We start from the raw sequence: 17649 nt of genomic DNA, 5'->3' as shown, positions 1-17649 counted from the left end.
ATCATTTTCATGATGTTATAGTTACAGATTAATAAGAAATTTAAACCACCTAGTTTGGAAAAAACAACATTAGGGGTCAAATTTTTCTGCACACTGCTTCCTGCCAGTGCAGAGCACACACTGGACCCTCACACTTTAGAGCAGGGGTCTTTTTAGTTTTTATTTACAGGGCCCACAAATATGACGGTCCCCTCTCCCAACTCCCTTCCTAAAATATAAAGGCATGTAGAAAAGACGTTTATACTGTGTTGTGTAATTACTAATACTTGGCTCTTTAATAAATAAATAATTTAATTAATTAATAATTGGCTTTTCTATTGTAAATAAATAAATACTAGTTTGTATTATATTGACGGTGTGCGTGTTTTTTTCTGCTCGGTAATATTAGATGTACATCAGACACTTTATTCAAAATTCAAATGAATTTGTATAGAACTTCAACTTCACACTAACCACTGGTCAAAAGTTTGCAATCATTAGGATTCTTAAATTATTATTATTATTATTTAATTATTCTCTCTTACACTACCAGTCAAAAGTTTTTGGACAGCAAGATTTTATTTGATTTTTTTAAATAAATAATTCTCTTCTGATCACCAAGCCTGGGTTTATTTGCTCCAAAATACAGCAAAAACAGTAACTGTAACTGCTTTCTATTTGAATATATTTTAAAATGTAATTTATTCCTGTCATTTCAAAGCTGAATTTTAGCATAATTACTCTAATATTCTGATTTGCTGCTAAAAAAAAAAAAATATTATTATTATGTTGAAAACAGCTGAGTATATATTTTTTTAGTTTTCTTTGATGAATAGAAAGTTCAGAAGAACAGCATTTATTTGAAATAGATAAATGAAACATTATAAATGTCTTTATCATCACTTTTGATCAATTTAATGCATCCTTGCTAAACAACAGTATTAATTTCTATAATTTCATAATTTAATAATGGATATATAATAATTTAAATATACTGACTCCAAGCTTTTGAATGGTAATGCTGCAAAAGCTTTTTATTTCAGATAAATGCTGACATTTGGATCATTCTATTCAACAAAGAATCCTGAAAAAATGTACTCAGCCGTTTTAAATATTGATAATAATAATACAAAAAAAAAATACAAAAAATTATTGAGTAGCAAATCAGGATAGCAGAATGATTTCTGAAGATCATGTGACACTGAAGACTGGAGTAATGATGCTGAAAATTGAGCATTGTCATCACAGGAATAAATTACATTTTAAAATATATTCCAATAGAAAGCATGTTCTTTTAAATGGTAAAAATATTTCACTATATTACTGCTCTTGTTGTATTTTTGATCAAATAAATGCAGGCTTGGTGAGCAGAAGAGAATTCTTTAAAAAACATTAAAAAACTTACTGTTCAAAAACTTTTGACTGGTAGCTCACAACGTCTAATAGTAGCCTAATCTAACATTGTGAAATATTATTAAAATTAAAAAGTGTTCTATTATTATTATAATTATTGATAAATGGATAATGTCAGATGATCCCTCAGAAATCATTCTAATATGCTGATTTGCAGCTCAAGAAACATTTCTGATTATTATTCAAAACAATTTTGTTACTTTTTCAGAATTCCTTGATGAATCAATGTAATGCTTCCTTGCTGAATTAAAGCGAAATAAATAAATAAAATCCCTAAATCTATTCTATTCTATCAAATATAACAACAACAAAAATAAGAGCCTACTAATAATGTATTTTAAGATATTTGATAGTTCGAATTTAGTACTTTTTACTTATTTTTTAAATATTTGTCACTGTATCTTACATATTGTAGTGTCTTATGTGTTACAGAGCAGAGGGCTGTTCCATAAAACAAGCTTACCAAAATAAGCCAGGCTTATTTTGAACCAAATCAAGTGACAATAAGTCAGACTAACTGAAATAAACCTGGTTTATTTTGGTAAACTTGTTTTATGAAATAGCCCCCAGGTTTTGATTGTCTTTTGCAAACTCTCTTTTGCTGGGTTTATTGCTGCGGTTGGTGTGTGGTATTGCAGTCAGTAGCGCCGCCAGTCGCTTGAAGGCGGTATGAATACACTGACGCGTTGCGCCACACCGCCACAGTGTGTCTTTCTCCTAGCAAACTTATCATCCCGCGTTAGCGCAGCGGAGAAAACGACAGCTAAACAACATCTCTCATTTCACTAGACGAGGAAAACAATGCCACTAACTCCAGGTGCACCGTGTTCGCGCTGAGATTTGCGCATCGCTGTATCATCATCTATGCGGAGCGGGACGGGACAGGTGCGCGGAGTGCAGGGCTACGTTACAAAGAAGACGAGAGCAAAGACCCGCTTCGTTTTAAAGTTTAAAACCCCATAAACACCGAGACAATCGTCTTCTCCACTGGATTTCTGGCGCGTTTCCCTGTGCGTAAAAACGCAGGAGCATCGGCGAATTCCAAGAGTGAATTCATTAGAACATCACAAGTGTTCGCTGTGAACACAACGGCAAGAGCGTTCCTGGCTACAGAAGTGCACTGATATTTGCAATCTTTATATATGAACTCGTGATTGCATTCATCGCCAGATGGCTGAATTGATTTAGATGATCATTGGCACTCGATCTAGCACGGGAATCATAAGGAGAGGACAATGTTGATGAAGGAATACCGGATATGCATGCCACTAACAGTGGAAGAGGTAAGTTTATATTTAGTGATTGTGATGGTTGAAAAATATATGAAAAACAGTTTTGTAGATGCAAACTCATTTGTAGATGCAAACCAGAGTGGCGTACTATTTACTAGTTAATTTGCCCCAAATTGCATTTTCGTCTATTTTAATTCAGTTTTATTGTTTGTAACTTTTCCCTTTTTTCTCAGAGAAGCATCTCTAGTTAAATCCACTTGGTGGTGCTGTGGAACTCTCCGTTCCCGTTACTCTTTGACTGAGTGGTTGTTCATTTAGTGTGATTTTGACATTGTTTAAATGTTCTTTTTAAATGGGGAAACAAGATGATGATTTTGATAAACTGATAATAGCAGTCGTCGGTTGCGAGAGTCATTTACCCGTGATGGAGCAGTGCAAAGTGCCTCTGTGTTTTCACTGAAATTGAAAACCCCAGCTCGTTCACTGATAGATTGATATAATCTTTATATTTTATAACGTAAATGGAAGATTGGCAGCGTTTTGGATCCACTGTAGCTGTATCCTAATCAGTGGCGGCTGGTGAACAAAATTGAGGTGGGGCTGTGGCACAGCAAACAATTTCACAATCAATCAAAGCAATATGATTTATTGCAATGCAGACAAAGTTAACACATCTGGTTACCTGTTTATTCATTAAATCATCTCCGATCAGTTCTTTTACCAGTCTCAGTTAAATTTTGGATACTTCCATGACTGATACAAATCTGAGGATAATCATGTACAAGAAAATCGATGTGGTGAAAAAAACCTGCATGTTTTTTTTTACTTATTTGTACAGGAATTTAGCTGTTCTCTCCTTCTGATTGACAAACTTCTCAACTACTTTCTTATTGAAGTCAGGAATGTCTTTGACCAGTTTCTTCATTGCCAGAGCATTAAGGTGATCCTGGGTCATTGTATTTCTTAAAGTTTTGATCCTCTTCAAAGTAGAAAAGCACCTCTGACTCTGCTGTTGTCATAGGCGTGGGGATTATGATCTTGAGAAGACTGACGGTCTCTGTGAAAGTACTTTGAAGATTGTTTTCAATGAAAAACTGGTACAGAGGAACTGCACCACTGCCAACCCTAAACTCGGGGTTCTCATAGATGAGGGACAGTTCTGTTTTGAGCTTGGCCTTGTTCAGCATGGGGTATGCCTCCACTGTTGTTTCAAGTGCTGATGCAGGAAACGTCACACTGTGTTGTGGAAACAAATCTCCATGCAGCAATGTTGCACTAACGAGGTGCTGGGTGAAGTAAAACCACTCCTTGGATTGAATCAGGATGGTATCACATACCAGTAAAACATTTATCAAAGTGATTCTGAGTGAACATAACATGCACATCATATTATTACTAATGTTTAAACTCCAGTATTCCTCATTGCACCTTACTTCTCCTGATCTTGAACTTGCTATTAGTTTCCTAAACAAAACAAGGTCTACAGTAGAATTTCAATAAATAAACCACCTATTTTCTGCTACATGTAAGGATATTATGTACTCAATTATTTTCAAATGTCTACATTTGGCATGATCTTGTGAAACAATTCCAGGAAAAAACCGAAAGCCTCGTCTTCAAGCATCCTCACAAAACCCCCTGACTCTCTGACAGTTGAGGAATCAAAGTTCCCTGAGTCTCTGATGATCTGAAAACATTTTAAAAGGTCATCCTTGTGTTCGTACACCGTGTTTACCGCACGACTTTGGAAGTTCCACCGTGTTATAGAGGCCCTGGGAAGTCTGTGCGCAACCACTTGGTCAAGCACGGCGATTCGCTTGGGTGACCTGGAGAAGGCAGAAAATACACCAAGGTCAGAAAAAAAAGTGTTGATTCTGGGGATGTGTGATGTCGCCTGCTGCATGATGAGGTAGCATTGAACACAGTGAGCATTTCTGCAGATGTCCATTATCTTACGCTTCACTCCGCCAGTGCTTCCTCTCATCACAGTACCCCCGTCATAAGTTTGGGCAATTACTTAGTTTGTTTGTCCATTTGGTAGAATGGTACTTAGACTGTCCAGAAGTGCTGTAGCAATGGAGTCGGCGTTTGTGTTCTGGATGGTAAAGAACTCAAAAAAGTGCTCTTGGATGTTACCATTGGGCCCTATGCAACGAAGCACAAGCACCAGCTGACAGCGGGTGGAAACGTCAGTCGTCTCGTCAGCTTGAATGGCGATGAAATCAGCGGCAGTTACTTCCTCCAGAATGTAATCCTTTACCACTGATAGCATGGAGTCCAACAGCTCGTTATGTACCATCTTTGATGTGCCCTTAAAAAGGGTTGCTGTCTTAAGGTGCTCCTCTAGTACATTGTCTAGCGAAGCAACAAAATCCACTAAACCCCTAAAAATGCCAGGGTTGTCTGACGAGTCAGTCTCATCGTGCCCACGCAAGGCCAACCCACAAAACTTAACACAATCAATTATCTTGGATAAAATATACCTGCTTTTTATCCACCTCCTCGTTGTGTTTTCTTATCGCAATCCTGTGGCCGTCGTCTAACTGAGTAGCGATGTTTACTCTTCCCAAAATGGCTAGTTTGACGGAATTATCCATGTGTGCCCTGGTGTTCTCATGTTTTCTTACTTTCTCGGACAGGTGCTTCATATCTCTCACTCCCGCAACTGTCCATGCTGGATCTGCTCCAGTTGCTGTAAACAGCAAGCACGGGAAACAAAATAAGGCATTAGCAGAGACTCATCCACATAGCCAGGCCTTTTTGGTGTAAGTTACCAACGGGAGGAGTAGCTTCGCGTGTATTTCTTCCCTTTTTCGCTTGTCTGCTGCTGATTAAGAGGTCAGGCTGATCTGGTCCTAGCTCCTTTACCTTCAGTTTTTCTGCCAAAGTTCTCCTCCCTAAATTTTATGTCACATCTTGAATATATTTATATCTTGAATCAGCATTTGACTAAATTCTACAAAGACCCACCCCCTGTGGGCGATTTCTCGATCGCTCCTCAGCTGAAATTGAGACATGCTGACAGGCAGAGAGGTCATATGGTCATGGTGAAAACATATATTTTTCACAGGAGATTTTCTAATATATCACATCATACAAATATACATTTAAATAATTTATATAATTATTATTTTGTTTGTGTTGTTCAGGGAGGGCAGCGCCCTCTATTGGCCATCCGCCACTGATCCTAATGTAACAGTATTATGAAAACAAATATTTCAAATCAGTCTAGATAATCAATTCATATGAAATAGAACATTAGGAATGTCGGAAAGAACAAATGAAATCAGATTTGGAGTTTTGTGGTTTTTAGTCTATGTCAATGTTATGCGCACTCATAAAAGTTGACAAAATTAACTTCTTGGCAAATAAAGGTAAGTGATAAGCACATTCAGAGGGATGTATAAAGGAAAACATTACTTTTTTTTAGGATGTATAATGGAGTCTGTTATGAAAAGTAAATGTATGTGTACACAGATATTAATTTTTGTACATTTTATTCATTATAATAGGTATGTTTATTGACCATAGTGTCTTCATATATATCAGAAACAACATCTCAAAGCTTTTAATGTGATCTAAACATTGAGAACTAATATCCAGACAATTTCTGTATGAATATAGTCGGCGCATATGCGCATAAATCTGCATCTCAAATCGACTGACTGAATGTAACTGTAATTGGATGGAATGGATTTGAGCAGAGACTATAAGATCTATCAGTGCTTCTTAAGTACAACACCAGAGTGGCTGCTGTCTTCCCGTCATGAGGCTTTGTGCTTTTGCAGCCCATCTGCTGACTGACACCACAGATTTATTTTGTGTTCAAGCAAGCCGCATGTTAAAAAGCATCATTGTTAATATCCGTGCTTAATAAATCTAAGTATCCATCCATTTGTAATCTGTAAACAGGGTAAGCTAGACCCCAAATTAGCATGACATTCTAATGTTTTTTTTTTTTAACTGGCTTGATTATCATTATAAAACAATTACCACATTTGTGTTGTGCTTGTGTACATGGGTGTGTGTTTTAATTAGAGGGGACAGCCATCTGCAGATGTTATGGATGATTGATTTACCTAGCAACGGCTGAGACTGTTAGTTCAAATCTGTTTGATCAATTAAGGGTCTCATGAGAGGTTACTGAGCTGATAGTGAGATTACAGGTCATGGCTTCCCAGATGTCTTCAAATTCAAATCCTCGTGTTGACTGCCATCAAGGACATTTTCTTGGCTCTTTGAAACAAGTGTGACACTTGCTTTTGCTGTGTGTTGTATGTATACAGAGTTACCCTCTCTGTATGCATGCAGTGAACGAATTTCATCGTAACATTTATCGTCCTTGGGTGATAAAGACCTCTAAGTCACCTGCCAGACTTAATTCATTATAGATAATCAGTTGTGGAGGGATGCCAGAAAGATGACTGCAGGAGTGAGGTGATAAAATTAAAGCGCTTCTCCTGAGCTTTTCTTTAAAACTCGTCCCATGATATTATTTCATTTTGTATTTTGTTTCAGATGCATCAGAAATAAGTTGTGAATCTTTAGGTGATTATTATTTGTTAGTTTTATATTTTTGCTTATTTGTACTGAAAGTAACTTTATTCTTGATTGGTAATGCACTGAAAGTAAAATGTTCTGATTGATAAACCATGTTTATTTTGATTAATTTTATAATTAAATTTTATATACTTCTTCCTACAATAAGGAAGATTAGTAGATGAAGACATTGGGAATGTATTGGACAATTAATTTATATTTTTTAAATACATTTTATATTTATACTCTGTTTACATTTATATTTAGATATTTTACTGCATTTTTAGATATTTTATTTTAATTTTGTTTTGTTTTATTTTATTATCCAAACATACATTATCAAAACAATAAATGTAAATGTAGTAAAATATCAAATAAAGTTAATAAGTGCAAGTAAAAAATGTGTAAATGTGTGATGAAACATAATATAAACATACAATGTAAAAATTGCTTTGCAGACATTCTGGTTTTATAATTTGAAACTGCTACAGCAACACGGAAGATGCATGGGCGTTAATTTGCATTATTTTAAAGGCTAGGACACACCTAGCCGACTTCAAAGAACTAACGGCGACGAAAGCCGACGGTGTTGTCGTCTCGCGTCGGACCAAAAAACTGCGTGCGAACACAGCACATACTACAGCCGACGGCAAACTAACACTTGTGTTCTGCGCATGCGTGAGAGGAATTAACTGTCTGTATCAGCAGCTATCAATAGTATATATTCATCATTCAAAAGGAGAAACTGAAACAAAGATATATGAAATGAAAACAAATCAGCACTTGCTTACCATTTTGAATATCAGTAATGTTGATAACTTTTAATCATTTTAAGCGGCTAATGTTGTTATGAAAACATTCGCATATTAGAATGATTGGGAAAGATCACGTAACATTTAAACAGCCTTCTGTCTGTACCGCCTTCGTGCTTGTTTTACTCACTTTCGCTGTAATTCTTGGGCATTGACTCGTTTGCTAAACTGAACATCCGATTAGAATTCTCCCTCTCGCCGACGGTCCCGATGCCGATTCAACATGGCAAACTGCCGCCGACGTGAGCCTGACGAGAGCCAACGAGTGGAACACACCAAACAAACTAGCCCGACCGTCGCTCACTGTCGGCCAACGTTGGCTTGGTGTTTCCCGGCCTTAACGTTGTTTTTTTTTTTTATCTAAAGGATCCTAATTTGTGTAAAACATGCAGTGAGTTTCAACAGATTGCCGGGTCGCAGTGCCGTGTTAAATATAATTTTTCTTTACAATAATCAGTAGTAAAGTTAGCCATATGTAACTTAGCATTCATGCATCAGTCATGCACTCAAACTCAATTGAACTTATTTCAAAAAGTGAAACTTTTTTTTTAGATTTTAGATTTTTATTTTAGATTCATTACATGTAAAGTAAAACACTTAAGTTTTTTTTTTTAATTTTGATGATTAGAGCTTACAGCTCATGAGAGTCAAAAATCTGTATCTCAAAATATTAGAATATTTCCTAAGATCAATCAAAAAAAGGATTTGCAAAACAGAAAAGTTCAAGTTCTTCAAAGTATGTTCATTTATGCACTCAATACTTGGTCGGGGCTCCTTTAGCACAAATTCCAGCATCAGTGAGGAATGGCATGGAAGCGATCAGCCTGTGGCACTGATGAGGCACTATTGAGCCTTCAGCTCGTCTGGATTGTTGGATTGACTGTTTCTCATCTTTCTCTTGAAAATATCCCATAGATTCCATATGGAGCTCAGGTCAAGCATGTTGGCTGGCCAATCAAGCACAGTAATATCATGGTCAGCAAACCACTTGGAAGTCCTGCTGGAAAAGGAAATCAGCATCTCCATAAAGCTTGTCAGCAGATGAAAGCATAAAGTGCTCCAAAATCTCCTGGTAGACGGCTACATTAACTTTGGTCTTGATAAAACAGTGGACCAACACCAGCAGACGTCACGGCACCCCAAATCATCACTGACTGTGGAAACTTCACACTGGACTTCAAGCAGCTTGGATTCTGTGCCTCTCCAGTCTTCCTCCAGACTCCAGACCTTGATTTCCAAATGAAATGCAAAATTTACTTTTATCTGAAAAGAGGACTTTGGACCACTGAGAAACAGTCCAGTTCTTTTTCTCCACAGCCCAGGAAAGATGCTTCTGACGTTGTTTCTGTTTCAGAAGTGGCTTGGTAGCCCTTTTCCTGAAGACATCTGAGCTCCAGCTTCAGTTCTCTCCTTGTGAAGCTCTCTCAAGTGTTTGAATCAGCTTTGCTTGACCGTATTCTCAAGCTTGCGGTCATCCCTGTTGCTTGTGCACCTTTTCCTACCCAAATTCTTCCTTCCAGTCAACTTTGCATTTAATATGCTTTGATACAGCACTCTGTAAACAGCCACACCTTTCAGTAATGACCCTCTGTCACTTACCCTCTTTGTGGAGGGCGTCAATGATTGTCTTCTGGATCATTGCCAAGTCAGCAGTCTTCTCCATTATTGAGGTTTCAAAGAACAAGAGATACCCTGCATTTATACTGTAGGGATGGTCATTTATTGAAACTCAAATGTAACTATTCTAATATTTTGAGATACTGATTTTTGACTTTCATGAGCTGTAAGCGCTAATCATCAAAATTAAAACAAAAAAAACTTTTGAAGTGTTTTACTTTGTAATGAAGTGTTTCACATGTAATGAATCTAAAATATATGAAAGTTTCACTTTTTAAAATAAGTTAGAAGAAAAAATGAACTTTTTCACCATATTCTAATTTTCTGAGATGCACCTGTATTACTGAACTCCCGAAAAGTTCTTGAAATTCTCGGAACTTACTTCAAGATGGCGCCGGTGTCCATGGCTTGCTGTCGGTCTCGGAAACTAGTGTCTGTTTTGTTTGTTTTATTTTGTTTTGTTTTTAAAGTAACGCAGTGCACGATATTGGTTTGTGACCTGTCAACTATTTTAAGTCTGCAGACCAGTTCGAACTATTTACTGGGCTATGACTCAAATGGCTCAAATTGTCCACCTCCACCTTTCCTGTCCTCGATACCTGACTATCTTCGGCGATGGGCGTGCACGTTACCGGTGAAGAGACCGCGATAGAAACGTGGAAAATGGGGCGGCTGTGCCGTTAGGCTGAAGCTCTATCTGGTTTTGCAGTCGAGTGTGTGGCCTTTGGGAGAGGTGTTCAGTCGGTGACTATTCTGTTCGCTGGCGTTCCCTGGATCTATCATATGAGTGGAGTGCTCCCCTGGTCCCTGCCACGGTGATGTCTGGTGTTTATGGCTCTCCCCGAATCTACTGTCGAGGAGTGTGCTTCCGCCATCTTCACACTTTTCCTCAGGTGCGGCAGTCGGGGAGCTGACTGACAATCCGCTTCGTCTAAGAATGGGTCTACTCAACTCGAGATCAGTGGTTAATAAGACTTTTATTATAAATGACTTTTTTTTTACCTCACGTGAGTTGGACTGCTTATTTATTACGAAAACCTGGCTTACCCCGTCGGTGATTCAAGCCCTCTCTCTGAACTTTTATCCTCAAGCTGTTTGTTTTTAAATTCGCCTCGCTTAACTGGCAGGGGCGGGGGATTACTCTCTATTTTTAAGGACAAATTTTCTTATCGCCAAATAGTACAAAATGATTGCAGAAGTTTTGAGCTGCAACTGTTTACACTTGAACTGAATAGTCCACTATTGATTGCTTTGTTATATCGCCCTCCTAAATACAATACAGACTTTTTTAAACAAGTTTGCAGATTTTTTGGGTGAATTTGTACCAAAGTATGAAAAATTAATTCTTGGTGATTTTAATGTACATGTGTGTTGCACAACAAACCCTTTAGCTAAAGAGTTTATTACGTTGATAAATGCCTTTGATCTAGATCATCATGTAAATGTTCCTACCCATCAGGGTGGTCATACTCGTGATCTTGTGTTATATGGAATTTCTCTTTATGATCTGGAGATAGTGGACGATGGGTTTTCTGATCATAAATGTGTTTTTCATATATGTTTTCTATTCCTATATCATCAAACTTTTTGCAACTCAAAAAGCAGGTCCGTAAATCACGATTAATTAACTCTGCTACTAATATAGTTTTTTCATCAGCTTTCTGCAATACTATGCAAGCTATGGATGCAAACAAGTATGAATTAAGTGCAGAGGAGCTTTTGTCTTAGTTTAATTCTACATGTTTGAATGTTTTAAACACAGTGGCTCCTTAAAACCTAAACCAAGACTTGACCCATGGATTTATGACAACATCTGCCTCCTGAGGCAGTCTTGCAGAAGAGCAGAGCGTAGATGATAAGCTCCAGGTCACTTTTGAAATATTGAGGGATTCATTGTTAAAATACCAAAAGGCTATAAGAGCAGCAATTATTACTAAATATTATCATAGATCAAGAACTCTTTTTACTGTTTTTAACGCTGTTATCAATCCATGTGTTTATGAGTATTCTGCTGTATCAAAGACTCTGTGTGATGATTTTCTTAAATTTTTTTGTGAATAAGATCAGTGACATTAGACTGGGGATATCTTGTCCCTCTTTTGATCCTTCTATCTCTACAGCTTGTAAAGCGGAGTTTCAGCAATTTGAACCTATTTCTCTTTCCCATCTTCAAGAAATAGTGGGTCAATTAAAGCTGTCAGGCTCCTTAATGGATGCCATCCCTCCATTTCTTTTGAAACAAGTTTTCGATGCAGTGGGGCCCTATCTTTTAAATATAATAAATTAATTTCTGGAAACATGCACGCTACCGGAATCTTTAAAACATGCTATAATTCAGCCGTTATTAAAGAAACCAAACTTGGACTTAAATGTTTTGGCTAATTTTAGACCTGTTTCTAATTTGCCTTTTATTTAAAAGATTTTGGAGAAGACTGTGTTGCAACAATTGCAGAGTTTTTTGGATAAAAATAAAGTATTCAAGCTTTTTTCAGTCAGGTTTAAAAAATATAATTCAACAGAGACTGCACTCCTGAAGGTTCTAAACGATGTGTTAATAGCTGCCGATTCTGGGGATTGTACCGTACTTGTGCTGCTAGATCAGAGTGCGGCTTTTGATACGGTAAATCATGCTATACTACTTGCTCGCTTGGAGCATTGTGTTGGTATCAAAGGAATTGCCCTTGAATGGTTTAGATCGTATCTTTCAAATAGGACGTTCAGTGTTAAAATTGGGGAATATTCGTCGGAGACTGCTGTTCTATCTTGTGGTGTTCCACAGGGATCTATTTTAGCTCCCATTCTTTTCTTGTTATATATGCTCCCATTAGAGTCTATCTTCAGGAAATATGGGTTGTCGTTCCACTGCTATGCGGACGACACTCAAGTATATTTACCCTTAAAACCTAATACTGACGGGTGGGAAACGCATATCTGACGTGAAAGCTTGGTTATCTTTAAATTTTCTCAATTTTAATGAGAATAAAACTGAAATCATAGTTTTTGGCTCATCTGATTCTCCTAGTCAAATAACCCCAGGCAATTCAACATTTTCTGTAAAGCCTTTGGTAAAGAACTTAGGTTTTGTTTTCGATGATGGTTTAAAATTTGACAAGCAGATAAACTCAGTGGTCAAATCCGGCTTTTTCCAGCTTCATCTTTTAGCTAAAGTAAAACCTATATTATCTTTTAATTCATGCATTTTTAACATCAAGGCTAGACTATTATAATTCACTGTATTACCGGATTAGCCAATCATCTTATCCTAGTTACAGATGGTACAAAATGCGGCGGCAAGACTTCTGACATGTAATAAAAAACAGGACCATATTACTCCAGTGCTACGCTCTTTGCACTGGCTGCCTGTACGATACCGTGTTGATTTTAAAATTATTTTCTTAGTATTCAAATCTTTAAATGATTTGGCCCTTCCTTACCTTTCGGATTTACTGTCAGAACATCGTCCAGTTGTGTCTCTCCGGTCGTCTAATCAGAGATTGCTACGTATTCCTAAATTAAAGCTGAAAAGTAGGGGTGACCGCGCTTTCTCAGTAGCGGCTCCCAGATTGTGGAATACACTACCCTCCAGTATTAGATTTGCTCTATCTATATCTATTTTTAAATCTAGGTTAAAAACGTACTTGTTTGAACTGGCATATGGTCAATGATGAAATGAAGTGCACAGTGTGTTTTTTGTTTTTATAATTTATAATTTGGTATTTCTATTGTCTTTTGTTTTGGTGTAAAAAACACTGGTCAACTACTGTTGTGTTTAGTTGTGCTATAGAAATAAAATTGACATTGACCTCACTGTGAACAAGATTGAGCATTAAAAAATGAATTGGCAACCATATTTACCTGCAGTGTGTACAGGGCCTAAGAGTGTGAGAGGAAAGGATAGTGAACATCCAGGACAAACTAAAGGTACACACATGGGACTTTTACATTAAATATTTATTTCAGTTAAATTGAAGTTACATTTTGTGGCTTTTAGTTCATGTGTGTTCAATTCATCTAGTAGTTTACTCCTAAAAAGTATTAAAACTAAAATATTCATGACTCATACTGCACTGCACTGCATTTTTTCTTCAAATGCCATCTTTACTTTTACACTCATATTTCCAAAATTGTTCTGACTTCTTCAGTGAAACACCAAAGGAAATGTTTTGAATAATGCAACCAGTCAAAAGAAAGTCCTGCAGGTTTGGGACGTCAGTTACAATTAACAATAGAGCCCAAACTTAAATTCAATTACTATTTATTTTTAACTATAATAATCAACACTCAAATTAAAATGTTTTTAAAGTAACTTCTAAATTATACAATTTCTATTTGTTGTTGAAATATAATCATTTACATGGTTGCTGTCATAACTTGTTTCATAAAAGATTTATTTAAACATACATCAAATAATTAAGACATCACTAACAGGTAAAGTAAAATATAATGAAGTATATAGTCAAATATTTTGCAAAATGCTTTTCTCTAGACTTCATTTCTCTGGTGAACTAACAAGCTGTAGACACTGATGACTTGCCTGAGGTAACTGAAGCTTGTAAACAAAATGTCACATAGCATAATCTTGACTCTTTAAGCAATTGAAACATTAATTGAGGGATTACATGAGATGTTCGTTCATGTTTATTTTGCGTTAAATCTAGTAGTAAAGAGGAAGGGATGATCGCGTTCACTTGCGCTCCTCGCTGCCGATAGAACTGAGGCTTCTACAGCGATCTGTCTCGCCACATCAAAGAGCGGCAAAATGGCATTTATTGTTTGAATTTCCTTAAAATTCGGTTCATGTGTACCAAACCGAAAGATCTTTAACGACAATTTTCAGTACGAATACGTGTACCGTTACACGCCTAATATTAAAGGTGGGGTAAGAGATTTCTGGTAGCCAATGTTGATGTTTGAAATCACAAAACAAACACTCCCCTACCTCAAAAGGGTCTCGCCCCTATTTTGATAGCTCCGCCCCACACATGCGTACGCAACCCAGGCAACGAATAGTTCTGTGAAACAAAGCAAGACTAATGTTACACCGTGTCTACTCCGGACGCGAGCGGCGCGACAAAATACTATAGAAGTCATTATAATCAGTGATGCTGTCTACACTGGATGCTGCGTGGTGCGACAAATCTCAGACAGAAAATTGTTGCGTTCTATTTATGACGTGCTGACACAAATTTCAATTTCAATGGTCGCTTTATCGCATCCAGGCAGACTTTAGCTGTTGCGCCGCATCTGGTGCAGACAAGTGTTACTCACCTATTGAGAAGAACCAAAGCAACCTCGGCGTCCGATCGCAGGTCTTCCACTCCTTGAGTTCTCTCCAGCACTGGAAAGCTGATCTGATATTTACACGGGTCCTACTTCTTGCCTTATCGTTCCACAGACGTTTTCCTAAAACGTTTTTGAAAAATGTCATACCCCACCTTTAAGTATTTGTAATTAGATTATATTACATTCTAAAATCCTCATAATCAGATTTTTATGGATTACATATTATACACACAGTAGCAGTAAGTTATTCATAATATATTGATTCTTCCTAATTCTTTTTTTTTTCTCTTTAAAAATCCTTCTGTGTGTCATAATATTTAGCTTTGAGTATATTCGCAAATGTCATGTAAATAAATTTCCAAACCATGCTTCTGAATTTGAGGGAAAAAGCACCTCTCATGCAATTGCCCCATGTATAAAACAAATAATTATGTGATGCATAGGCCTACCTGTGAAACACTATATCTTTTTCCGGTGATCTTCAGTGACTGTTGATTCTGGAAGTCTGGACAAAAATATTTTAAACCTGGAAGACTTAGAGCATGTAATCTCATTGCTGTTTATTAATGTTTGTTCATGTAATGCAGGGATTCCCAAGCTTTTTTTTTTTTTCCAGCCTAACCCTTTAAATAAAATATTTACTTGAAATATCTCTGAGGAAGATAATATTTCAATAATTTAACAACACATTTGCATGTTTACAGTTCTCTGATTTATTACCTAAAGTGAGTAACCTTGATTACATTTCTAAATACAGTTTTTAGCATTTAATCTGTAATCGGTAACAGATTAAAATTAAGTAATCTACCCAGCTCTGACTGACAACAATTTCAAAAACACAGATGGTAAAGAGAAAGGCACATGATAAATCAAATATCATCACAAGTAGCTTTCCCATTAAGAAAAAACACACAAAAACAAAACACCGTCACTTTAACACATATGACACTAAAATAATGCAATAAACATAAATTCTAATGTAATAAAACTCTAATGTACATGACATAAGAAAAAGCTAAAAAAAAAAAAAATATATATATATATATATTTCAGTGAAAAACATCAAATGTGAAGTGTTGCACAGAGAATTCTGGGAAGGTCATAAGATGACTTGTGCTTCTAAAATGTGCAAATTCCTGGTCTATTTGAACTGGCTGTGGCCCTTGAGCCTACAGTAAAGTGAAGGTCAGAGAGGTTGTTGTATTATGAAAGAGCTCCTGCAGAAGTTAATGTTGAGGCTGTTTGGAGGTCTCACACACATTTGTTGCTGGGCACGTGGCTAATGGATCTGGTCCCAGTCCAGTGTTTTATGTTGGCCCCCATCCGTCATGTTCTTTTAAGTTTCCGTCGGCTGTGCTTGGCCAACTCCTGACAGCCCAGATCATTCCTCTGTGTTTCCCTGCGAGTGTTTGACCCTGCACCTAGTTTATGGTCTTCCCACTGGCACCCTAACAGGAGCACAAAGGTTGCAGATGAAAGTGGGGAACATTAGTGGCAGGGCAAAGGAAAATATAGCCTGTCACACAGGGCATGATGAGAAGAAAGCAACTGGACAATCCCTGATGCTTAAAACATGACTGTACTTCACCATCACAGATAACTTTCATCTGGTTTTATCATTTGTTAATGTATCTGTCTTCTGACGACACCAGAGAGTGAAAGACCAACAGTGGATCAGTTAATACATTCATTACTGATTATGACTAATCAGCTTTATTTTTATTATTATTAATCATATTGCTGTTATTATTATTTGAACACACAGCTGATTATATGAAGAATAAGAGGAAATAATAATAATAATAATAATAAAGTTTATTTTTATTAATCAGATTGCTGTTGTTATTATCATTTGTTATTATTATGAATTAATTTGTGCCCATTGGCACTGTTTAGAGCAGGGATCTCCAACCCTGCTCCTGGAGAGCTACCGTCCTGCAGACTTCAGTTCCAACCCTGCTGCAACACACCTGTCTGTAATTATCAAGGAGCCCTGAAGACCTCGATTAGCTGGTTCAGCTGTGTTTGATTGGGGTTGGAGCTGAAATCTGCAGGATGGTAGCTCTCCAGGAGCAGGGTTGGAGACCACTGGTTTAGAGAATAAAATAATAATAATAATAATAGGAAGAAGAATTAATTTCTCTTTATTATTGTTATTATTATTATTATAATAAGCATCTAAAAACACATTGCTGATGGGCACAAAAATGATTATTAATGATAATAAAGATGATGATATTGTCATTTTAAATAAAGAAACAAATAAATAAATATGATTGTTGTTATTATTCTTATGCAATGTGTGTGAGATGATGATAATTAATAGTTCATTATTATTAGCATTATTACCATGCAAACAATTCTGGCTGATTTAAAAATCATTTTAAAATAAGATCTTGTCCACCTGTGATTGTTGCATCAGTTCAGACATCTTGAACTCACAGTTCCCTGCGAAGAGTCCTTCAACATCTGCCACAGATTCAGATTCACATCACAAACGGGAGTTGGAGCTGAGATTGGACACAAGCACCCTGAGGCGCAGACTGATTTTATGAGGTGTGAAGTATTGAGGGCCAAATTGATGTCAGTGGCAGTGATAGAGAAGCACCAATTCAAGACTTGGAGATGATGCTTGCACTGGTAATGAGGTGCTGTTTGTTTAATGGAGAAACGCCCACAGCATTTTTCATTGTCTAGATTACAGAGCACAGAATATAAAGAACTCTCATCACCACAATGCATTTCATAATGTAGTGGTAATATTTGAAATGCAT

The 17649-nt window shown here is 36.8% G+C and overlaps 1 protein-coding gene across 1 annotated transcript in view; it reads left to right on the top strand.

Annotated features, from left to right (window-relative positions):
- Positions 1 to 2073: 2073 nt before the first annotated feature.
- LOC306865178 (cytoplasmic phosphatidylinositol transfer protein 1-like) overlaps positions 2074 to 17649 on the top strand; it is a 103593-nt gene continuing 88017 nt past the window's right edge. The window contains exon 1 of the mRNA XM_079409631.1: positions 2074 to 2675. Within this exon, the coding sequence (XP_079265757.1) occupies positions 2628 to 2675 (48 nt within the window). The 5' untranslated portion in view covers positions 2074 to 2627. The remainder of the gene's footprint in view (positions 2676 to 17649) is intronic.

Source organism: Barbus barbus (genome assembly GCF_936440315.1).
Source record: "Barbus barbus genome assembly, chromosome: 4".
Classification (NCBI taxonomy): domain Eukaryota; kingdom Metazoa; phylum Chordata; class Actinopteri; order Cypriniformes; family Cyprinidae; genus Barbus; species Barbus barbus.
The sequence above is the reverse complement of the archived record's forward strand: the minus strand, read 5'-3'. Positions and strand labels throughout refer to the sequence as shown.